The sequence below is a fragment of the Osmerus mordax genome, chromosome 2 (genome assembly GCF_038355195.1).
Source record: "Osmerus mordax isolate fOsmMor3 chromosome 2, fOsmMor3.pri, whole genome shotgun sequence".
In the NCBI taxonomy this organism is placed as follows: Eukaryota; Metazoa; Chordata; class Actinopteri; order Osmeriformes; family Osmeridae; genus Osmerus; species Osmerus mordax.
In genome coordinates, this window is record NC_090051.1 from 24364269 (window position 1) to 24380088 (window position 15820).

Sequence of the window (15820 nt, forward strand, 5' to 3'; positions counted from 1 at the left end):
TGAAACATTCAAACCCCAAAACACTGCTTGTCATGTTGCTGAGCGCTACGGATGGAACATGCTCCGAGCAGTATTGTACCTGTCGCAAGGCTCACATTACAAGTTGGAAGAAAAGAAACAAATTTCAAAAACACAAAACAAATCTGGGTTTAGACTCTGAGGTATTTGTAGACATATCTTTTTTGGCATGCCCTCAAATCTTTTAGTATCATCCTCTGTGATAAAAACTCTCAAGTGATGAAATTCTAGATGCCTTATTTAATATGGAAATACTACTATGAAGGAACCTCAAAAGAACTTTACAAGTTTTTTCCCTTGAAAGCTGCCTTTTCTGTCACTGGCCCTTATCCAGTGGTAATATAGTGGAAAATGATTACAGCGAAGAAGGGTAAAGGATGAATGGTTGCAAATGAAAGAGATTAGTCCACTATCACTTCCCTGGTACTAGCTGGCTGCTGGGCTGTACCAGGATAATGTGACTGCTGAATGTTCAAGTCAATTGCAGCAGGGAAGTAAAAAAAGCTCTAATGCCCTGTGTTAGGTAAACATATAAAGGTATTTGTTGCTTTATGTTTGTGTTCAATTGAAACGTTCATCACTCGTGTCTCCTATTTTCTCATTAGCCTCGTCCAGATGGAGGAGCTTTCGAGAGCACAGCTGAAAGTACATTTATTTAATATTAACAGACAGAGGATTCATAGAGCTATTAGTGGGTGCACTATCATTGACATGAGTTGCCCGGTAATGATTCAGACTGATAACCAAGCAAATAATTATTAAACAGAAAAAGAAAAGAAAACTGAGAGGTTCTAAGGAGATGCTTGGTGCTGTCGACAGTTTCACTGCTTACCTTTCCAGGCTGCGCTATCTCTCCTCACACACTGCCATCTTTGACAGTGACATCTTCTGCAGTGTCTAAGGCAGGACACCCTCCCATAACCCCCTACCTCCACTCAAATGAACCCAAGCTTTATTGACAGCATATGAAAAGTGCAAGTCATAGCCAGTGAAACAGTTTGAACCTTTTTTGGGACAGGGGCAAGCTTGTGTGCACCCTAACCCTAACACCCTGATCAACCTTGACCACTTCAGATACCAAACCGATGAGACACAAAATAATCCCCTTCCAAAAACCAGAGCATAGTCTTTCTAAAACTGTGTGCTGCTCAAATGTAACAAAAGTAGAATGCACTATTTACATGTGAAAAGTAGAAGATCATCTGCACATCTTCCCTGTTTTGACTGGCCTGGGGGACAAGGTCCTAGGTGGGTCAAAATTGCTTTCACAAAATTAAAAAGAATTATGTTAATTAAGATACGGTTTTTACCACCAATAAGGACTATGGAAGTGAGATTAGGTGATATGTAAGAAGAAGTCTCTGCCACAGATCACAATCTACATATTTTGCTGTCTGTCTTAAAATGTGATTTAATCTGACATTCTTCAAGATTAATCTCATCTTCATTTTCAGTTCATGTTTTAAATTTAATGATGATAAAATGGAAAAGCATTCCATTGGGGACTTTCACATGTCATGTAAATGTGACAGGTCCTCAAGTAGTGTAAGTTTATCGTTTACAGATTATGAAAGTTAATGAAAACATTTAAATGATGCGTCATACATTGAAATCTGAAAATAGCTGACGAAGATATGCTTATTTGAATGTTGGTACACCTTAAATCAACTAGCAGAGAAAAATCTAGAAAAGAAAACTGACTAAAAGACCAGCTTTAACAAGCTACTTTGCTGACAGAGTACGAGATATTATATTGACTGACTTCTTCAAAATATTAAGTTTAGGTTTTCTGCAAAAAAGGAAAGTAAAATAAAAGAAAACTTTTGCACATTTGGAAGATTTCCAACATGCAGACCAATTTACCAACTCCTGCCACAAATATAAAGTAGTAGTTGTTTTGCATTGTACTTCAAAAGCATTTACATTTCTCTATCGTTATTTTTTTCAAGAAAATTGCATTAAAAATGTAAATGGGTCCCTCACTACGTGTACTATACCACAGCTGAAAATGAATTTTTTTGACCAAAGCAAATTCAGATTTTCATAAATGTTCAAGAAAGACGTGCATTAGTGTTTTGGGTATCCATAATAAATCATTGAAAAGCCCTAGCTTTTTGGAAATGCTCTACTTGTTTGGTACTGAACCATTATGAACAAAATGCTGAAAGACGTTTTCTCATTTAATCCTCTTACTCACTAAAACTAAGTAAACCGCCATTTGTGAAAAGACAGTGAGTATGAGACCATTTACAGTCCACGGTAGGACCTCTGCCGTAAAATTTTTTTTACATCAAATTATACATCAAATACTATTTGATGTATTCCCCCTGATATTCAACCCTTGCAACCAACTGCAGCCCTGTGAATGAGGGGGGATTACCTGAGGCAGGTGTAGCTGCAGCCCCTCTCTGGGTATGGGCTGGCGGGAGGGGGTCTGGTCTAGCTGCATGTTGAAGAGTGCTGACAGGGCTGCCTGGGCAGCTCGGGCCTTGGCCAGCTTCTTGTTGCGACCTGAGCCCTCAAATGTTTGTGTGTCCACCGTCACAGACATGACAAAGTTCTTGGCATGGCTTTCGCCACTTTCGGACACAAAGTCGTACTTGAGGCCGGGCCGGAGCTCGTTGAGGATCATGACGGGGTTCTTGCCGCTGGAGGGGGAGCTGAAGGAGGAGGGGGGGGGCAAGGGGGCTTGGACGAGGTTGCTGCCTGGTGGCACAGGGAGGGGGAACTCCCCAAGGGAAGGGAAGGAGTTGCTGCCGTTAGAGCCCAGGTAGAAGGAGTCCTCTGGCACAGCTGGCGTCTCAAACCCGTTGAAAAGCATGTCTGGGAAGTCAGCCTGGTCAGACGTGAAGTCTGTGTTGACTGTCAGAGTCCGCCCCATGGCCAGGTGTGCCTCTGAGGCGTTAGGGAACTGTACAAAGGAACGCAGCGCCTTCTCGGCTGCATTGAGCTTTGCCTTCTTCTTAGTCGGGCCTGTGCCTTCAAACAGCTGTCCATTTACCTCAACGGTCATGACAAACACAGGGGCATGGACTGGGCCGGTCTGGGACAGGAGCTTATACTGTAGTCCCGGTTTGATCTCATTCAGCTGCATGAGCGCGTTCTTGGGCAAGACCGGCCCAGGGGTTTTCTTCCGCTTCTTGGGTCGGAACTTGGAGTGTGCGTGGCCGTTGTTGCCCTCCTCCAGGGGGCGCTTCCTGCCCCCCCCGCTGCCCCCCCCGCTGCCGTTGGGGAGCTGCTCAGCTCCCGCGGCCCCCTCTTTGGAGGACACGTTGTCCAGATTGCGATTTTCCTTGACATCAGTGCTGCTCGAACCTGCGGTGCCCAGAAAGAGTAACTTACAATGCCTTCGTTGCAGGACCTTGTAAATGTAAAATTGATAAATTCCTTTATCACTCTTTGAAACTGAGCCAGTGATGTGTGTTCCTTTTATTAATGCTGCTCATTTGTTAATAATGATAAAGACTGGACAAGATTCATCAATCCTCCATAAATGTAAATATCAAAGCAATTGTATACATTTCATATTTACATTTAGTAATTTAGAAGACGCTCTTATCCAGAGCGACTTACAGTAAGTACAGGGACAATTCCCAGAGGTAAGTAGGGTGAAGTGTCTTGCCCAAGGACACAACGTCATTTTGCACGGCCAGGAATCGAACCGGCAACTTTCTGATTAATAGCCCGGTTCCCTAACCGCTCAGGCATGTTGTTTGTTGTTGTGTATATAATATAAATTTGTATCATTTTCTGTATGAATTAGAATATTTAGCAATGGGAAACTATGTAAAGGCCAGTGTAAATAAAGTGTTTGTTTGTGCATTTAACATAACTTAAAATGTGGGTCAGCAAAGGGAAGAGTCGGGGATAAAGATGAAGAGCAAGGGTTCCAGTATCTACAGAACACACAAACACGCGCATACAAACATGCACCCAAATACAAGTCTAGCAATCTTCCCTTTGCTGTTAGTTTTAATGGTGGTTTCTGGTTCCTCACGTTTGACCACATTTACTATTTAGAATGTTGAGCCATCATTCATAATTGATGCTCTGAAATATGTCTACAAATGAACACACATCACCAAGTCCTGTTGGCAAAGTGGATGGAATTTTGGCAACATTTTCATTTATAACATCCTTCAGCAAAGGCTTGATAGGTTACTCCTTGCGGTACTCAGGGGGAAAGAGAATCCGCAGTGCAAATGAGAATATTTCTGAGGAGGATGGAGGGAGGCTAGAGGGCAGGGAGGAGTGCAGGGTGCATCTCAGAGGCAGGCAAGTGGGAAGGAAGAGAGGAAGAGGCACATTCCCACAGACAGGTTCTACAATTTGGTACGATTAGTGATCTGGTGATGAGGGACTGTTGTAGACCCTCTACTTTGGAAAAGACAACCCAGAAACTTAAAACTTCATACACTCAAAAACCTAACTTCAAAACACTGTTCTACACACACAAAAATCTAATGAAAACAACTCTCTTCAAGGGACGTTAATGATCTTCCAAAGAAGTTCTAGCTCCCTGACAGCAGAAGCTTGAAAGACTTCACAACCAAGTCTGACGGAAACTACAGACATGCATTTGACATCTTTTTACGAGGCCACATTTCACAAGCATCAACAAATAAAACGTCTTTTGATCTCAATCTTGTTTCCCAATTCTGCATAGACAGAACTCATCCTAAGTCTCTTCATTACACGTGGTGCCAGAGGGAAGGGGGATGAGGTGAGGAAGTGTTTTGAGTGCACAAACCCAAGCAGGGGGAAAGGGGTTCCTCTACGATCAAAGGAGAGAACAAGGCATTCAGATCATGGAGTATCACTGAAGTGGCTTTAGCCCTGAGTAGAACAAATAACAACTTAAATATAATGACATAGTACTGTATATGTCACAGAGTGAGCGTTATGAGAGTGACTGAAGGAAACACAGTAAAGGGTTAGAGACTTGCTCATTAGTGGGAAAAGTTTAAACCGGACAAAGGATGCATATTTTGCCATGAACTCATAAGAGTTTCATAGCCAGTTGAAAGTAGAGAAGGGCCATGGTGGCAGGTAGGTAAGTTGGGGGGATGATGCACTTATTTAGTAGACAGAGTAGCTGTCTACCCATTATGCAATGGGTTATGGTTCAGCATAAGCTTGATGTGATTTTAATGTTTTTCAGCAGAGTAGAAAACCGAAGCTGAAAATGGTTTAGAGCCTTATATGCTATGTGAGGGTTTCACACACAGGCAACTCACTAAACCCACAAACAAATAAATGACAGACATGGTCTGGTTGGTGACATCACAGCTCCAGGACATGGACAGAAAGAGGGAGACAACCTCAAACACAGGTGAAGTTACACATAGTTAGACAGCTGTTCACTCACTCATGTTCTCCTCTTCATCCACATCCATGGTGAAGAGTTTCGGCTGGCACCGGGGATGGCCAGCACCCACACCACCTGGGGAGCACATAATCATGCATCAGTCAAACACTGCATTTAGGACACACCAGATGGGTTGGTTTGCATGTGCACAAATAAGAAACGTGTGGGAATAAACAGGATCCATTTAGTACACACGCAGAATATATGGGAGTTAAACATATAAGTATCCCAGGCATGGGTGCACACAGGCACACACTTGAGGCAATCACAGCGCCAGAGTAAATGTATAAATATTCAGAGGTGGAAACTAATCTTTGCCAGAGAGGGGTCTTTGCTGACAGGCAGTTATAGCGAGAGCAGTCTATTGTGACTTTAATATTCCCCCTGATTAGACCTCATTTCCAGCTGGCTGCTGGGAGATATACAGCTATTGACATGGACAGGCCTTTTAGTCCTTGACACCACACACACACAATATGGTGGAGAATGCACTACTACAGTAGGCAAATGTCCACTCATAAAACCTGCCACACACACAGCTCCATACAGGTCCATAAACTAGACATATTTTAAAGTGGGAAACAAAAAGAAAGTTCTTTGTGAACTGAATGCGGTTCTGTTTTCTATATAACTGCACTGTCAATCTGACTCTACCATCAAATGAGAAGAAAGACTCAATCTCACACACTGCCTGAGTAATACAGGACATATCATTTTCTCTTTTTCTGATGAAGAGCTTTTAGTAAAGAAGAAGAGGAATGCTGAGTTGATGAAGCAGAGGGAAATATGAGAAGAGAGAGTGTGTGTGTGAGAAAGAGAGGTGAGAGAGGAGAGTGTGTGAGAGATAGAGAGAAAGATGTCATACTTGTGATCCTAAGCAGATTGTGCTGATTTCAGCTCTCTGCATGTGTCCCTACACACCATTCCTCATGGCAGACACTTTCTTAAGCTAAACTAAATGGCCTAATTAATCTAGGCTAATGGTGGGCGACAGCAAATATGATAGCACAATTATCACCCTATTAAAGATTCATATTCTACCCTATAATTGAAAATGAAAAGGTGGGGGCGGGGTTTGAAGTTAGAGCTACAGAACATCCAGGCAGGGGGTAGTTAGAATCAGGATGCCATCAGCCTGCTTGACACATACCAATGAAACCTTGCGCTAAACGGCTAGCCTACAATCCTTACTTACAACTAGGGTTGGGTATCGTTTGGGTTTATACGATACCGCCATACGGTCCCAAATCAATACTTTAAAAACGGTTCCGGTGCCTAAACAGTGCTTGAACCGATACTTGAAAGAGCCACAAAACGACAGTGGATGACATTAAAGAACAGCTTTTATTTTTTTAAATGAACACTGTTGTCTGCCATGTTCTTCGACTTTCCATGTTGTTGTTCCGACTTGCCTTCACGTACATTTTCTCAGTCGGGAAATTATTTTCCAATCATGTGTGCTGATGATGCTTCTTTTGTCCATTTCGGAGCACCAGAGGGCAAATATTTCAATTGACAGCTCAAGCATTTAAGTGGCACCGAAATGAGGCACCGAAATGTGTGTTCTGATTCAGTCCAGTACATACCGGTTATATGGCACCGGGTTTCGGTACCCAACCCTTCTTACATTTAGTCATTTAGCAGATGCTCTTATCCAGAGCGACTTACAGTAAGTACAGATTCCCCAGAGGCAAGTAGGGTGAAGTGCCTTTCCCAAGGACAAAACGTCATTTGGCACGGCAACCTTCTGATTACTAGCCCGATTCCCTAACCGCTCAGCCACCTGGTATATTCAGCCAGCCTCCCCTACTTACAACTTGATGCTTCACCATGTGTATATCGTGTTAACAACCCTGGCTGGCAAACCAAGTAACTCTGGCAAGAAGAGTAACTGCAGAGTAACAGCTGATCAAAGAGAACATTGGGTGCCATGCCAACATGTGCCCAGAAGCAAATGGCATACGATTCCAAGCATGGCCAGCAGGCCAGATCAATCCGCATAGACCAGTGTTTGCACATCTGTCTCTGCGTGTGGTCACACCGCTTGTCCAAAGTCAATCCACCAAGCCTGAGTTAGACAAGCTGGAAGGTCACGGTAGGTTGATGAGAGGAGCAGCATTCTGACTAGGTCTGAGTTATCAAAACAAGATGAGATAATAACCTCTTCAGTCCTTCAGAGAATGTCTTTCTAGTCAACCTGCTCACTACAACTGAGCAGACACACTTGATTTTGGTTGTTGAAACCAAAACAAAATGTTAAAGCTAATTATAAAAAATACAAGTTAGCATCTCATTTCTAGAGTACCCTCTATACATGTATTTACATAATCATTTTCAAGCATTAATTTACAAACTCGACATGACTATAAAGAATTGCACTAAGTTTCAGATGTCCTGGACTGCATGTATTCACATCTTTAAAGATGCAGACTCCGATTTCATTACCCCTCAAAGTAGTTTCGAAAACATTTTTTTTTTGGTTGATAAATTGCAGCTTGCAGGAATTTGAGGAAATAATTACTTTAAAACCCATTTCAAGTCTATCCCATTGAACACAGCTTGACTGAGTTCTACCCCTCTAATGTCTTCAACATACTCAAACATTACTGAATCACAATGTTTTGTAAAGGGGTGGTTGATAAGTAATTCTCATTGGATGGAAGGTGGCAAGGTGGAGGGAGGTTGAGGGGCATTAGGAAGGGGGTGTGGAAGCGGAGGGAGGGAGGTGGAGATGGGTGGGGGAAGGGCAGGGGATGGAGGGAGGTGGAGGTGGGTGGGAAAGATGAGAAGGAAGATGAAAACACTCAAATTCAATCTCGGACGTCTTACGGAACTGAGGGAAATAAAGTGTTTTGATTTGTATTCCAGCCTCTATGGTGCAGCAATAGTGTGGCTCCGTGCATGCTCAACCTAGGGAGGACGGACCGAGGGAGGTGGAAGAAAAATATATAAAAATACAATCCTATTCCAGGTAACGGAGAATCATTATCTCACCCTAAAATGGCTTGCCCTTGAATGACAGTGGGAGGCCAAATATGCAGCTGCATGCAGACTTGCAGATGCTGTGATGAAAGTTGTTTTAATACAGATAAACAAAATTGTTAAAACTGCTAAACTGTATCAAACAAAGCTAAATATTCAGCTTGTTCAACAGTCTAAGGATCTTTACTGAAAATGGCTTAGAGGGGTAGTCAATATGGTGTGTGTAAAACTGGGCCAACGACAAGATGATAGCTAGCAATTGGTTGACTGACATAATAATCGAAATTTGGGCCACTGAAACCATGATGGTTTTTGATTGGTCAACTGACAGAATGATGGTTTCTGATTGGTCCACGGACAGTTGAGCTCAGGCGAGGGCTCCTTCAGTGGCCGGCCAGCTGAACGTTACTCACCCTAAATGTTTTGCCCTCTGATTGGCAGGTTGAGAAGAGAGGGCAATGTCTGGAGCACTTACCACCCAACATGTTTTAACAGAAGTCTGCCGCCTCACACTTCAACTGAGCTACACAACTGTAATTCAAAACCATTTCAACTGAAAGATCAGAAAGTTGCATTCCAATAAATGTCTGGAAAATACACCACTCAGGCATGTCATCCAGCGCCTCTCTGCCACAGCGTGTTGTGAGAGGACTGTTGTCTCCCATAAGCTGCTGAGGTGTCAGCTGAACATGTTCTGCTCCTTCAGTCGTCTCTACAGAGACTTGACGACAACACAGTCTAAGTTTGGCCTCGCACAACCTCCTCTCAGACACAGACTGTCTTAACACAACATTGCAGAGCAGATCCCTCAGCCTTCTCTACTCAAATCCTGGCAGAGTTAAACATGCTGTGACAGTGACAGTGTGTGTGTTACACCAGCTGGAGTGACAGTGTGTGTGTGTGTGTGTGTTAGACAAGCTGAATGCAGGCATGCTTTGCTGCTCATGCAGACAGACTAGCAAAGCAAAAACACGGAGCAGCAACTGTACTGTATCAACTCAGACCCAGGATCCGACCCAGACCCAGGACCAGACCAGAACCCATTACCCAGACCCAGGAACAGACCCAAACCCAGACCCAGGACCAAACCCAGGACCAGATCCAGGACCAGATCCAGGACCAGACCCAGACATCTACCCTCAACGTCTTTGAAAAGTTGATCTTAATGCTCCTTGACAATGTTGGTATGAAAGGAAGTTCTGTATCTGTGATTCAGTAAAGAATTTATTTTGCATTCTCATAAATTTACATCAACACACGCTCAAGCACAGACAAAGAGAAGCACCCAGAGAAGCACCTAGAGCTGCAGAACGTGTTGAAAGGATTAATATCATGGGAGATGCATGCTCCACATGAGCCGCATGCTCAGAGGAACAAGTTGATTTTGAATCTAATCTTGAATCTGGGGCCTAATTTTGAAATGACTAAACCTGCTTCAAATGAAAAAGATGCAGGAACTGAAGACCTTTCAAAAGCAAAGACAGTACCTATGCCCCAGTGCAATCTACAGAAAAGACTATTTGCTAAACAATAAGGGTTCTTTTTGTTATCAGGATCTATACTGAGAGGCTTTGAAATATTAAATACTTAATATATTTGAACATTTCCAGCCAATGGTTTACATTCGTTTCCAGCAAGAATTTTGCAAATTCTCTAATGCTGGTATTACCTACCACAGTGGTTCACAGTAGGTCACTGACCTACCAGTTAGAAGCACTAATGCTGGCATTATCTGAAGATGAGAGCACAGTAGAGTTATGGTTGAGAAAAGGCAGTGAAGAGAAGAAAAGCTGACACATTCTTTTATTGTGTTCTGATCTTTTTAATATTTGACAGTTTACAGTTTGTCACCAGGACTGCTGATGTGAAAGAGGTAGGGGAGAGGGGGAGAAAAATAGAATATCAATATGATGTGATGGTTTTATGTGAGATTGGCTTTCAGAGGGCAGGTGAAGTACAGGGTCAGGCGTGAGAGAGAGAGGCCAGCAATAATGGGAGCGAGCCAAGAGGGGGAAAGTACAGAACAGGAGCCCAAGCCAACTCATGCATACACACACCCTCCTCTAAAACACAGCATGAGCTTTAGTCAAAGTATTGGAAACATTCACACAGAAAAGGTTCAGTTGTACAGCCAAGCTCTATAGGTGTGCACTATTTCTGTCTTAACTTTTTGACTATCCCCATCTGACTTCCCACTCCGTTCTTTAATCCCCCTCCCCCTCTCTCTGTAGTATCTTTAATATCTATAATGTAGTATCTTTATAAGGCCATCACTGTTTGTAGTCTGTGAGTATCTTTATGAGGCCATCACTGTTTGTAGTCTGTGAGATGATAGAGCTACTATATAGTCTAACCCTAACCCTGTGTGGTGTGTGACTGAGTTTATTGTTGGTCTGAGACATGGCTATGTAACAGTAAATTTATTTAATTTAGTATTCATATAGTCTATGCTTAACATATGACAGAATGAGGACATTGACCTGCTGTCAACTGGAAGATGGGATCAAAGACACAACTGGTCAGCAAGATGGAGGGAACACAAAACAGTGAAAGACAAATGAGTGAGAAGAGATTGGGAGAAAAGAAATGGAGTGAAGATTTAAAGAAAGTCCAACAGAGAAAGCGGGCAGGGGATGGGAGATGGAAAGTAACCCAGAAATGAGAGGAGAAGAGAAAGAAGTGAGAGAGAAGAGGCAGACAGATGGATGTTTCAGGAAGCAAGGAGGCTGAAGAGGCAGCCTGTCCGCTCGTCTCAGAGGGCTTACACAGACAGATGGCTGCAGAGACCTACCAGGCCATTCCATTCTTCTTCCTCTCCACACACTTGTTTTGAGTTTATATTTCCAGCCAGATAAGGGTATAGGTGGTATTGGTAATGAAGTACAACATTTTCAAATTAATGCTGTAAATATATGTGTGTAGATGCATTTGTGTATATTATGTCTTGCACCATGTCCTTGTATGGAAAAAATATTTTCTGTGGTAATCTAATATGACATAATAAAAGGATTGTGGTTACAGTATGTTGTGATGGCATTTATGTTTTAGGAAAGGTGTCCTTTTGTCACAAAGTAGGCCTAAATGTATTAGGAACTAGGAATTAGTACCTTTTCCTCAGATTGATATCAGTGTTCTTATAACTAGTTAGTGAAAATGAATTTGACTTGAGTAGTGCAGATTACAAAATTAGTTTCAACTGTGAAATGGAGTGCAAAGCTGAGGTCAATATAGAGTGGAGTTCTGCCTCTGTAAGGGAGGCTCTGCCTCTGTCCCATTACTACAGCCAATCAAGCTTTGGCAGATCGGTGATTACTCCAAAAAAGGGGAGGAAAGCGAGAAGAGAAGGATTCATTAATAGAACTGAAATTGGTCTTTTTGTTAAGTTTTGGCCCAGCTTCCTCCTCCTTCAGTGCTGTTGTGGTTTCCCTGGGGCCAGTAGGCAGGTAATGTTCTGTAATAAGGTACATGTGTGGAGCCCTAACCCTAATGGAGAAGAGTCCTCACAGTCAGGGTTGCCTGTCGTTTCGCTTGATTAAAACTGATGGGCCGAGGTAGGGGATTGTGGCCGCTTAACACGGCCATTTACTACCCCACATACTCGCTGTCTTGCTCTCTCTCGCTCACACACACACATTAAATATCCATCTAAGATTCCATTATTCAATATCCTTCCTCTTCTGACCAATAAGCCATGTGAATTAGCCTGCCAGCAACCATTTGGCTTCAAAGACAATCACAGCCATTGTGACACATTCAGGACTCCCTGCTCAACAGCTTCAGGTGGACAACCAGGGCTGCGTTTCCCGAAAGCATCGTAAGCCTAAGTTGATCGTAGAGTCCATCGTACAATGGATCTTAGTTGTACGGGCCGTTTCCCGAAACCAAGTGCCATAGTGCCAAGTTTCAAGTGCCATAAAGAGGCACTTGAAAATCCTCGTAGATTAACGGAGCTCCAGACCAGTCGTAGATCGCTAAGTGCATCGTAGCACAGAGACTCAGTGGAGACACACGTAGGCCGACCTTGAAAACTACATTAGACTAATGCTGAAAGTTACTTCCGATGGAAAATAAGATTATTTTGGTTCTCTTTTTACTGCAGTTACGCTGGAACTGGGATATTTCTTAGTGAACCACACAAGTTTAAGTGCCGAAAAAAAATCAGAATCCGGTTTATTCTCAAGTAAATTTAGGTTACACAAAATAATTTGATTTGGTGGGTTTGGCGCATGCAATGAAGGTATTTAAAAAACAAATGTCAGTCTTATTCAAAATACTATAAAATTTAAATATGGCTGTTTTAATGTGCAATAGTAACTAGAAATGCATTAACGTAACGCTTTTACAAGTACAATAACACAATTGACAACAACAATTGAACATTGAAGATGTTTATTAGAATTATAGGGCTGGTAGCACGCCAAGCCCGGTGGATGAAGAGGCTGGTGGCAGAGCCGAGCCTGATGTTAGGAGATGGTGGTGCCCAGAAAATGGAAAGACTCCACAGGGTTGACTGGGAAGTCACACAGGGTGAAGGGGCTGGGAGGGAGTGAAAACTCGTACAAAAATCATAAAAGCCATTGAAGATAGCCTAGACAAAGAGGAGGGCAGAGACAGTCCTGCACCGCAGACTTGTCCCCTATGGTTGTGGGGAATTGGATGTGGTCTGGGATGTGGCAAAGTAATGCAGTTGTGACAGCCTGCACAGATCTTGACACTGAGGCCTTGAAGAGCCCATGTCCATCTCCAATAACCTCCAGAAAACTGCCAGTTGCATAGAACCTTAACACTGCCAGTAGTTGGGTTGCAGGGGTCAGTGCAAAGGACCTCCTTGTTAGCCTCTGCATGTCTGCTTCTATGTGGTTCAGGATCAGCATGATATCATGATGTCATCTGACATATCTTACACTCATAATGAGTATAATTGATCAACCATCAATTAAAGTAGAGTTGATTATTCATGTCAGAAACAATGATTCCATGTTGAAGATGGGGTATTAATTACTTATGTGTTTGTCATTTGTCACAATGTCATTTGTGGCCAATATGTGAGAATTACGAGATTGCAAACATGGTCTTGGACAGCTGTTGGCCTATGCAAGATTGTAGATATAGTCAGCACTAGAATATGAGACAGTAAATATGTTGGATTGAGATGCTTGTATTTGTACATTGAATTATTTAGGTTGCTAGCTGGGACATGCCATGTGTGATACCATTTATATGCATAGTTTTTAACCTTGTAGTTCAATCAAGTAGTAAATATAGGACTCGAGTCCTATATTTACTACTTGATTGAACTACAAGGTTATATATATATATATATATATATATATATATATATATATATATATATATATATATATTTGCCTACGGAAAGTGGAGTAGCCTACCAAGAAGAGTTAAAAACCAAGGCACAAGTAATTGGAGAAATAGTGTTTGTTTGTTTGTTCTCCCTGCTCCTGCTCCTCACATGGATCTATAAGGTGAAACAACATGTAAGGATTGGACAGGCAACACTGAATATATGATACAATACACAATTCAGCCTTTACTTAATTTAAATAAACATTGTATGCTTAGGCTATAAGGTAACCTAAATTTGACACTACCTTGTTGATTGGGAAGAAGAATAGGCACAGAAATGGAGGGCCTTGTGAACTTCATCTCTTCAAACAAGAGCTTCCTCACCTCAATTTGGAGACAAGCCCACTTAATTTCCAAGACCTCCTATTGGTATTTAGCATCCTGTGTCGCTGATTGCAGGTTCCTAACACCGGTGTAAAACACAGATGCAGCATAGATTGCACGTTCACCTTATTGTCTTTGACTTCATGTAGCATCATACAATGTACATTGAAAAGTACTCAAATAAGTAGCCTATAATAAATATAAAGTTTTCTGTAGCGACAGAAAATATTTTTTGTGTACCGTAATTCGTCAAATATTTTGGTTAACGTTTAAATCTTAAAGTCTTAAAGTTGCGTCAGAAGAATCACATTTCAGTGCAATGGACAGCGTCTTGTTAAGTGCAACTTAAGAGACACGTACGATGGTTCTCCTTAAGAGCATGTTCGGGAAACGCACGTAAGAAATAACGATGGATCTTATTTTGATCGTAGAGAACCCTTGTAACAGCTACTATCCATCGTTATCGGGAAACGCAGCCCTGGCCAGTTAGATGATGAAAAGATGTTTGACATATTATACAACACGCCAAAACCACTTTAATATCCAATGTCCATAATGATCAAATATTTGGAAATGTAATGGGGTGTTACTTACATTTTCACATTACTAAAGCCAGGACAAACACACAACTGACATCTACTGTGTCTTTAAAAAGGTGTATATTTACTATTAAGGAATGCACAGATTAAGAACTATACAACATACATTTGTGGCTTCTTATTTAAAAGGTAAGGATAATGTAATTCTGCTACCTACATAGCTAGCTAAATGTGAGGTGTTGATGTTGCAGGCAAAGTAGCTAGCTACATATGCAATATTTTCACCCTGGGCCTGTGGTGTTAATTCAGACTGCAGCTGCTAATCTTTTTCAGTTATTGCTAGCTAGCTAGCTAGCTATCTTCCGGAAGCTAACTAGATTGATAACAAAAACTTTGAAACAGCTGCATAACAAACATCGCGTAACATTGCAGATGTAGCTAGCTATGTTTCCTGCGATATCACGAACTTGGTCTGTATTTTTTGTCTGTTGTAGCTAGCAGTGTAGGTAGCAAAATGACTTAAGGCTTACCTTCATCACATTCTCTCCCCACCCCTCTTCCCCCTGTCTCCCCCCTCTCTCCTTCCTCTTTCCCATCTCTCTCCAAGGGCATAGTGTGGTTGCCTCAGTTACAGCCTTCCCTTCTCCCCTCTTCATAGGGACCAGTAAAATCTATGTGACAACTATGATTTATGATACACGCAGAGCCTGTGGGGTAGTTGTGTGTGTGCAAGTGTGTGAGCAGTGTAAAGATTCACTAAACTTCTGCACAGTTTTCAGTCTTGGGCATCGGTGAGCACTGTTCATTCACCCTGAACACACACAGGTAAAAGAGGCAGTGGCTAAAAATACATCCACAAGCACAACACGGAAACCACATGCATACATGTGTGGTTATGTATGTCCATGTATGTGGTTACATGCATAAACCATTTTGTAAAACTGGTCAGGAAATACCAATGTGTAAAGAGAGGACTTTTAACTTGTAAAATGTGTGATTGTGTGGTTAAAACAGTGTTGCTGTGTGAGCAGGCTTGTACTGTACACTGTTCAGTCTGCATGTGGCCCCATTCTCTCAAATCAGATTTTGAAGTGCTGTGGGCTGACCAGACAAAAACTGCTCATATCAGCAGTCTCGTCCTCTCTTCTCCAGCCTCTATCTTTCACCCTTTCTTTCTGTCTCTTCCTCCATCTCTTATATCTCCATTCTCCTCGCCTCAATAGTC

At 42.2% G+C, this 15820-nt stretch overlaps 1 protein-coding gene across 1 annotated transcript in view; it reads right to left on the reverse strand.

The window, feature by feature from the left end:
* The window catches only part of adarb1b (adenosine deaminase RNA specific B1b), a 65426-nt gene that overhangs the window by 6515 nt on the left and 43091 nt on the right, over positions 1–15820 (reverse strand). The window contains exons 3-4 of the mRNA XM_067256915.1: positions 5387–5461; positions 2399–3333 (exon numbers count right to left, since the gene is read on the reverse strand). Of these exons, the coding sequence (XP_067113016.1) occupies positions 2399–3333; positions 5387–5414 (963 nt within the window). The 5' untranslated portion in view covers positions 5415–5461. The remainder of the gene's footprint in view (positions 1–2398; positions 3334–5386; positions 5462–15820) is intronic.